This window comes from Dendronephthya gigantea, unplaced genomic scaffold (genome assembly GCF_004324835.1).
Source record: "Dendronephthya gigantea isolate DGI-Jeju-01 unplaced genomic scaffold, DenGig_1.0 000027F, whole genome shotgun sequence".
Classification (NCBI taxonomy): domain Eukaryota; kingdom Metazoa; phylum Cnidaria; class Anthozoa; order Malacalcyonacea; family Nephtheidae; genus Dendronephthya; species Dendronephthya gigantea.
The window spans coordinates 534,202-544,254 of NW_021163037.1; the positions used below are offsets into that span (position 1 = coordinate 534,202).

Here is a 10,053-nt window from a genome sequence, read left to right on the forward strand (position 1 = left end):
GACATGCAAATAAATGACACAAAGACACTTGTCTTGGAAAATCAATGGTCCCACCCACTAAACGACGACTAAATGGAAACTATAGTCTAAAGGATACCTTCTGTAAGAATTACGCATTGCATGTAAGCCAATTGCAAAGTCATGTTGAATGTGCTGCGTATCTATCGAGTTTATTCGATATGTCATTAATAACCACAGGGTCAGGGTCGAAGGATGCTGACCCTATTATAAAACAATTATACCAAAGTTGGGTCGTTCTTGTCATTGATGGCTGATAGCCAACTCGGCTTTGCTACTTACGCGATGCTTAGAAATGGTTTTGTAATGACGTGAATCATGAACATCCTTCTCAGTCTAACCATCGTCGTCAACGGATCATCAATCATGATTGTAAAAAGCCGAGGACCCATTTCAATTGGTTCCCATCTTTTCTAAGCCTTACTCTTCGTTTGCCGGAAATAACAATAACAACATAGCTATGATTAAAATAAAATAGATGAGTACATATCATGCATGGTTTCAAATTATATCAATGCATCTAAAACAGCACGCAGCAAACACTGATAAATGAAATATTGTTTTTCTCCTGGTTGACTCCATTATCTCAACTGATGAAGTTCGTTGCGGTTGAAGATTATCAGCTGTTGCTGATCAGTTATCTAGGAAATGGTCATGTGGGGGAAGTTTCGAGTTGTGAGGGCTTCATATTAGAAAATTTTGATGGCGTAAAAAAATAAATCTCACAGTTGACATTGTTCGATCGGATTCTTTATTCTACTCCTGAGTATACGTCGTGTAATATACGTTGATACAGTTTTAATTCGGCTGATATCTCTTCCAGAACTGCAGATTTGATAAAATCTTTGAATGCATAAAAAATGCTTATTGACGTCGCATATAGCTACCTGTTTTCTCTTTAGGGTCAGAGGGCATCTGCTTCTCTTTTCCTTTTTCCATTATCTCTTCTGACCTTCTTTAAATGACTGATGACCAAATTTATCGTAGATTAGTGGGCGCATAAATTTACTGAGTATAAAAGATTGTTTTATTTTTATGCAGGCACGCCTTACGAAATTGAACCTGAAAGGGGGGGGGGGAAGGAGGTGATTCGCGCGAGAATATTTATTGATTAGAGTCACTAGACCTTCTACTAGAATGGCTAAAAAAGCACCTCCTGCATGAACCTAAAGGGACATGCACATCGTATTTTTTCTACCTAGATTCAGGGTAAAGAATAAAGAGAATAAAACGATGCCTTGTTTTTGAAAATATGATGGAGGAATCATATTGAAACACAACTGAGCCATGCCTTGTTATGTGTGGAAAGTGTTTCATGCAAATATCCAGCAAAATCTCAACGTAAGGGCTGCTATCCCCACTGTGGCGTTTTTTTGCAGGTACGTGTGCACGCACGTGAAAGCTTAAAATCGCCTAAGTTGTTATATAATCAATTTTGGCAGAAAAAAACATACCGAACAACAACGAGAATCTAATTAACCCTATGCATCTATTCAATCGTTGATTTTATAAGTATCATTTAGATGATTTTAAACTTTTACGTGCGTGTACGTACGTACAAAGAACGCGACAGTGGAAATACACTATGGTGGCCCATTGTTATTATTGGAAATTCAGTAGATAATTTTATTTTAAAACTATAACTCACGAACAAAATTAAAAAGAAAAAAAGAAAATATATAAATTAAAAAAATATTTAAAAATAAAACATAAATATAAAGATATATGTTTAAAAAATTAAAAAACAAACAAACCAAAAACTAACATGCGATTTTCGTTTTGGATTCACTATATAATACACCCATGCAATCGCTTTATATAGCTTATGGTTATACACTCTATACTGACATATTCAACATCACGGCATTTATTGAGTGAAATGTTCTTATCAATTTTTTCACGTTTGCTTTAAAGTTTAAAAAAAGTACAATGATTAATGTCATGCCTATAACATGCATGTGAACTATACTGGTTTCATTTAATATGGATTTAGTTCAATTAGCTACTTCGCCTCGTCCCCCTTCACTCGCGTATAGCCTTTTGCCTTTGGATTTCTGGTGCAAAAAGAATAGATTGAAAAAAACACCAGAAGAACAACAGTGAGCAGTGAATAGCAAGACAACGTTATCTTTGTTCCTACGCTTGTAAACAGATAGCCGGTGATTGCAGTGCCAACCTCCTTTCCAATGCCATGGAATGTTAAACTCACTGCACCTGTTTGTGGAAAAAAAAACCCGTTAAAAATGCGACTGATTTTTGCCGCAATTTCATGCGCTATTTTCTTCTTTTGATAAATGCCAACGAGTGAATATTAACAAATGTTCATGCAACTAAGAGCTCTTAGTCGTTCACATCTATTAAAAGAAGTATTAAAATAAGTCCTGAGGTATGAAAGTGAGTCTTCTTGCCATTGTTAGGATGACTATGCTATTGTTAGGATGACTATATACACGACCACCAGAATCATGCATGCTGCTAAACCCATTTCAATTCCTTCATGAATAAATTCATGTAAAAACCACTAAGTGAAGATAACCTTTTATGGTATTTCCCCATATAGTCCAACCAACTGTAAAATAGTTATATCAATTCAGTGGCTAACGAAATATGGATTTTTCACATTCAATAGCAAATCCTGTCGAATATATGAAAATGAACTAAACTTTATATGGTGATTCTTGGTGACTTGCAAAATTCAGTTCTCATGCAGCCTTACTTTAAATTCTAAAGTAGGCAGTAGGCGTACCTTGGAAAAAGGCAGTGGACGCATCCGAAGAAGTGTTCGAAAAATGGACAACAAACGATGCAAATGATAGGACGTATGATGCAGCTTGAAAATTATCAATCAGGATAACAAGCCAAGCATTTTCGATAAACGCCAGTGCCAGAAAAGACAACGCGAAGATGAGCAATGAAAACCCGATGACTTTGAGCTCCCCCACGCGTTTAATTATGACACGAGACAGTAAAAACCAAACAGCTGCGATTGGACGTCTCAGCAAGCCGGCAACAGCCATTACAATCGAGCTTCCCCCAAGCTTTTCTATGTACCAGAACTCCCAGCGAGTTTGAAAGGCCGAGCACAGACCAGAATGACAACAAATCACAAGGATTAAAATATAGTGGGGATCAGTCAAAACTCTTTTAACCTCCTCGTAATCTATCACTCTATGCTCAAGGTATTCAAATTTCATAAATGGCAATGTCACGAGTGTCAAAACTTGAAAACCAACGACAAAAAAGAAAATAACAACATAATCCGGAGCCAGCGCACCACAAACATTGTGTTGGAAGTGGTACAGATATATTCCAACGATAAACAACGCCAGACCACCGCCGATTTCTCCCCACGATGCATAATAACCGAATTTTGTTTTATTTTGCTGTAAATGCGTCATGGCTGCGACTGTAATAAGTGTGAAATTAAGTCTTTTCAACAGGTCGAAAATTCCACGTAGAGCCATAAAAATAAGGAAAAATCTAAGACGATTCTCTTCTTTCTCATTCTGAGTCTTTGAGGGTGATGTCAATTGTGAATCATTTAATTCGGTGAATGTTCTGTTGAATACATTAACTACAGTGGTATTATCCACCATCACGTTTCCCGTGTTTCTATTGCAAATTGGTTCGGGTGTATCAGCAGCAAGAAAGAGCAACACACTAGGGATTGATAAAAGAACAGAGAAAAATAGAAAAAGCTTTCTTGCTCTGAACTTGTCTGCCAGATATCCAAGCAATGGCATACCCACTGTTTGGGTTACAAGACCAAGTATTGGTGCCAAGCCAATGAATGAAGGGCTGTACCCAATTTGCTTAAGATATAATGGAGTGTATTCTTCTATTATAGACACACTTGAACCAAAGAGAAAGAAAGCCATACTAACAGCAACTCCACCCACAGTGAGAAAAGACTTTGCTTCATTTTCATACTCGGCTGACATGATTTTCTTTTGGCTGTTAAGAAATATGAGATTAAATTCAGCCACAGTACTATATTTGTACCTTATATAACTGCAGATCAAATCTGGCTACACAAATAAATATTGTATTGTGCCATTATTCACACCTAAAGGGATATCACAAATTGTTTTTCATAAAAAACATGGAAACAACATTGACTCTTAAGGTGGCACCCTATGTTGAAAATGAGTAATTTGTCTTACACCTAATCCAAAGATGTGTAGAATGAACAACTGTTGTAGAATGTTTAATTGTGCATTTGGCCAAAGAATGGCAAATTTAGGCAATTACTATTTGATATTTTTATGACATTTTGTTTCAGGCTATTGCCAAATTCAGTCTCCCAATTCCTACCAAAGATATTTGGATGAGTGTATGCATCCATATATGTTCAATTGTTAGGTTCTTACTGGAGATGCTGATTTGATGTAACTGCTAATTTTTAAACTAAAGCCAACCACTGACCAGGGCACCAGGCTCATTTGGGTTAAATTGTTGCAATATTTATAGGAACAGGATTGAGCAAAGTTGTGCTGGCCATATTTTTTACGGTTGTGAACAATATTGTTAAATGTTGTTGACAAGTGTAAAGCATAAAATTGGTACGTTTTTAAACCCTATAGGCGAGGTAAGGAGGCTTTTGCTCCCATTATCCTTGGGACCTAAATATTCTGGTAGATATTGTACATTTGAACATTTCCACAACAATAACAATAGGTACCACAGAAAAAAGAGAAACGTATATCGATTATGCATCAAATGTGGTATAGCAACTGCCTAAAATAGACAAAACACTTCTCGTCTATTTTAGGCAATTGTTAACCACATTTGATGCTTTTATATTTTTTAGATATGATAACATGTGGCACTTCGCCAAAATTATGCACTCAAGGCACGTCCACAAAAGTAAGTTCGATCATAGGCAGCCCGGTCAATGCGGACATCGTATACTATCTTATGTGTATAATTATGCTAAGGCTGGCAACTCTTTATGCATTATATTTTTTGTGAGAAGTGTGAGAGAGTTGCCAGCCTTACGAGATAAGATAGTATACGGTACACGACTACCCGCATTGACCGGGTTGCCCGCTGCCTATGGGCTATGGTAAGATTTAAGATTTAAGAGTACAAAAAGAATATCTTACTTCGATGACCTTCACAATAACGGCTTCTGCGAATATGCTAGGCAAGCCGCCAGCGTGTTTTAGGTTTCGTCGTGTGTAGTGGACAATACCCAGTGAACTGTAATTGCGTTCGAGTTCGACGAAGGAGAACGCTATCTAGCCGTGCATGTCATATCGAGATTTGCGATGTCAGATTTGCCTCGTTCTGATGTGTCATCATAGTAACTGGAGACCATGTGCTCTCCATAGAGATTATAAATAACACTTGGCGCTCGGCTTAGCACTCGGACTTGAATTTGCCATTTTGCCCCCCATTATCGCGCTCCCTTTTTCGACCAGTGAACTCTATGTTTTCGACTGATGTTTTCGATACCAATGCCCTCTCTGGTGTTATTTAGAATCGCTATAGTGCTCGCTCTATATTGAAGCATATGACTATGAGCCATCACATACGCTGTGAGCCTGTGACGTTATAATATTAACATTTTTGTTAATGATTGTTAACCGAAATCAACACACTCCGAACGCACATCACTAATCTGTGATTACTGCTAGTAAATAACATTTTCATTTCCTTGGCGATACCACTGATCTGAAGCACAGATGAGCTATATATAGTTCATCTGTGTCTGAAGTGGGCGATACCGATACCGAAGTATCGATACTTTCGAGTTCCGAGAACTCAAAAGCTAGTATCGATAGGTGTGGGAAGGCAGACGAAGCTGTTCATTCGGAAGAAGGTCCTCAGATACACGATGATACGCAGAAAGAATATAACAAGCCGAACACATGTATGGAGAGGTGATCACTGAAGCAGTAATTAGATTAAAGTACAAATCGAGCAGCTTAAACTAGGTATTGAAGAAAACAAAGCCTCTATATCTAACATTAAGGCTTTACCTCTAACTATAAAATCAAAATCTGGCAATGAAAGTCTTGAAATGTACAATCTTCGTCGCGAAAACGAAAAACTTCAACGGCAGAATGAAAATATCCTGAAGGAAAATGCCGAAAATACTGAATGCATGCATGAATAATCTCGCTAAGTAATGTTCTGATTTAAATACCATGGTCATGTGCCCGTGGGGGAAGTTTCGAGTTGTGCGGGCTTCTTATTAGAAAATTTTGATAGCGTAAAAAAATAAACCTCAGAGTTCTCATTATTCTATCGGATACTTTATTCTATATACTCCCGGCTATACGTCGTGTAATATATGTTGATACAGTTTCAATTCGGTTGATATCTCTTCCAATCTCTTCTAGAACTGCAGATTTGATAAAATCTTTGAATGCATAAAAAAATGCTTGACGTCGCATATAGTTACCTGTTTTCTCTTTAGAGTCAGAGGGCATCTGTTTCTCTTTTCCTTTTTTCCATCATCTCTTTTGACCTCCTTTAAATGACTGATGACCAAATTTATCGTAGATTAGTGGGCGCATAAATTTACTGAGTATAAAAGATTGTTTTATTTTTATGCAGGCACGCCTTACGAAATTGAACCTGAAAGGGGGGGGGAAGGAGGTGATTCGCGCGAGAATATTTATTGATTAGAGTCACTAGACCTTCTACTAGAATGGTTAAAAAAGCACCTCCTGCATGAACCTAAAGGGACATGCACATCGTATTTTTTCTACTTAGATTCAGGGTAAAGAATAAAGAGAATAATACGATGCCTTGTTTTTGAAAATATCAATGGAGGAATCATATTGAAACACAACTGAGCCATGCCTTGTTATGTCTGGAAAGTGTTTTATGCAAATACAGTGCCTTTTTAAAGAAATTTTCACTGGTGGGGCAATGCAGGAAAAAGGCGAAACGAAAAATGAGCCGACGAGGTTTGGCGAACGCGCGAGACAGAAGGAAACCTATGTTTAAATGCAAACAATAATTTTAACTCTTTGTAGTTATAGTTGTACAGCATTTAGGAAAAAAATTTGGCCACAAAATCTCTTTGTTTATATGTTTCAAGACATGGCCTTGCACTGCGTCGGTCTTTTTTGCTGCATGAAAAAGGATACAACGGCTGGCCTTGGGTCATATAAAGCAGTAGGGACACCCTTCCAGGCTATAATCATTCTATCATTTAAAGTTTTCTGATTTGTGGCAAGGTTTAGAAAGCTAGCATTCTATTCGATTGATTCTATGAAATCTATCGCTACTGTGAAATATTTGTCGAAGAACATTATGCATTACATGCAAGATGGCTGTGGAGAAGGCCGTATGGAAGGGCATAATCTCTTTATCAAGTAAATCAACAGCAATTCTCAGAGCAATCATGGGCAATACTGTGTCGTAAACGTGGGCAGAAATGTAGTTACTGGCGGGGCAAATGCATTCTCTGGGGGGGCGATATATAGTTAAAAAAGGCACTGTGCAAATATCCAGCAAAATCTCAACGTAGGGGCTGCTATCCCCACTGTGGCGTTTTTTTGCAGGTACGTGTACACGCACGTGAAAGCTTAAAATCGCCTAAGTTGTTATATAATTAATTTTGGCAGAAAAAAACATACCGAACAACAACGAGAATCCAATTAAACCTATGCATCTATTCAATCGTTGATTTTATAAGTATCATTTAGATGATTTTAAACTTTTACGTGCGTGTACGTACGTACAAAGAACGCGACAGTGGAAATACACTATGGTGGCCCATTGTTATTATTGTAAATTCAGTAGATAATTTTATTTTAAAACTATATTTCACGAAAAAAATTAAAAAGAAAAAAAGAAAATATATAAATTAAAAAAATATTTAAAAATAAAACATAAATATAAAGATATATGTTTAATATTTAAAAAACAAAACATAAATATAAAAATATATATTTAAAAAATTAAAAAACAAACAAACCAAAAACTAACATGCGATTTTCGTTTTCGATTCACTATACAATACACCCACGCAATCGCTATATATAGCCTATGGTTATACACTCTATACTGACATATTCAACATCACGGCAAATGTTCTTATCAATTTTTTCACGTTCGCTTTAAAGTTTTAAAAAAGTAAAATGATTAATGTCATGCCTATAACATGCATGTGAGCTATACTCGTTTCATTTAATATGGATTTAGTTCAATTAGCTACTTCGCCTCGTCCCCCTTCACTGGCGTATAGCCTTTTGCCTTTGGACTTCTGGTGCAAAAAGAATAGATTGAAAAAAACACCAGAAGAACAACAGTGAGCAGTGAATAGCAAGACAACGTTATCTTTGTTCCTACGCTTGTAAACAGATAGCCGGTGATTGCAGTGCCAACCTCCTTTCCAATGCCATGGAATGTTAAACTCACTGCACCTGTTTGTGGAAAAAAAAACCCGTTAAAAATGCGACTGATTTTTGCCGCAATTTCATGCGCCATTTTCTTCTTTTGATAAATGCCAACGAGTGAATATTAACAAATGTTCATGCAAATAAGAGCTCATAGTCGTTCACATCTATTAAAAGAAGTATTAAAATAAGTCCTGAGGCGGGTATGAAAGTGAGTCTTCTTGCCATTGTTAGGATGACTATATACACGACCACATGTTGCTAAACCCATTTCAATTCCTTCATGAATAAATTCATGTGAAAAACCACTAAGTGAAGATAACCTTTTATGGTATTTCCCTATATAGTCCAACCAACTGTAAAATAGTTATATCAATTCAGTGGCTAACGAAATATGGATTTTTCACATTCAATAGCAAATCCTGTTGAATATATGAAAATGAACTAAACTTTATATGGTGATTCTTGGTGACTTGCAAAATTCAGTTCTCATGCAGCCTTACTTTAAATTCTAAAGTAGGCAGTAGGCGTACCTTGGAAAAAGGCAGTGGACGCATCCGAAGAAGCGTTCGAGAAATGGACAACAAACGATGCAAATGATAGGACGAATGATGCAGCTTGAAAATTATCAATCAGGATAACAAGCCAAGCATTTTCGATAAACGCCAGTGCCAGAAACGACAACGCGAAGATGAGCAATGAAAACCCGATGACTTTGAGCTCCCCCACGCATTTAATTATGACACGAGACAGTAAAAACCAAACAGCTGCGATTGGACGTCTCAGCAAGCCGGCAACAGCCATTACAATCGAGCTTCCCCCAAGCTTTTCTATGTACCAGAACTCCCAGCGAGTTTGAAAGGCCGAGCACAGACCAGAATGCAAATCACAAGGATTAAAATATAGTGGGGATCAGTCAAAACTCTTTTAACCTCCTCGTAATCTATCACTCTATGCTCAAGGTATTCAAATTTCATAAATGGCAATGTCACGAGTGTCAAAACTTGAAAACCAACGACAAAAAAGAAAATAACAACATAATCCGGAGCCAGGGCACCACAAATATTGTGTCGGAAGTAGTATAGAGATATTCCAACGATAAACAACGTCAGACCACCGCCGATTTCTCCCCAGGATGCATAATAACCGAATTTTGTTTTATCTTGCTGTGAATGTGTCATGGCTGCGACTGTAATAAGTGTGACATTAAGTCTTTTGAACAGCTCGAAAATTCCGCGTAGAGCCATAAAAATAAGGAAAAATCTAAGACGATTTCCGTGTTGCTCATTTTGTGTCTTCGAGGGTGATGTCAATTGTGAATCATTTAATTCGGTGAATGTTCTGTTGAATACATTAACTACAGTGGTATTATCTACTATCAAGCTTCCTGTGTTTCCATCACAAATTGGTTTGGGTGTATCAGCAGCAAGAAAGAGCAACACACTAGGGATTGATAAAAGAATAGACAAAAATAGAAAAAGCTTTCTTGCTCTGAACTTGTCTGCCAGATATCCAAGCGATGGTATACCCACTGTTTGGGTTACAAGACCAAGTATTGGTGCCAAGCCAATGAATAAAGGGCTGTACCCAATTTGCTTAAGATATAATGGAGTGTATTCTTCTATTATACACACACTTGAACGAAAGAGAAAGTAAGCCATACTAACGGCAACTCCAC

General features: G+C 37.2%; 1 protein-coding gene across 1 annotated transcript; it reads right to left on the bottom strand.

Annotated features, from left to right (window-relative positions):
* Positions 1-1,807: 1,807 nt before the first annotated feature.
* LOC114523406 lies at positions 1,808-5,798 on the bottom strand. Its single transcript, XM_028544310.1, has 3 exons — positions 5,124-5,798; positions 2,765-3,972; positions 1,808-2,232 (listed from the first exon to the last, which is right to left on the bottom strand). Exons 2-3 carry the CDS (start codon positions 3,957-3,959, stop codon positions 2,021-2,023), a joined length of 1,407 nt encoding a protein of 468 aa, XP_028400111.1. The 5' UTR covers positions 3,960-3,972; positions 5,124-5,798; the 3' UTR covers positions 1,808-2,020.
* Between the last annotated feature and the right edge of the window lie 4,255 nt (positions 5,799-10,053).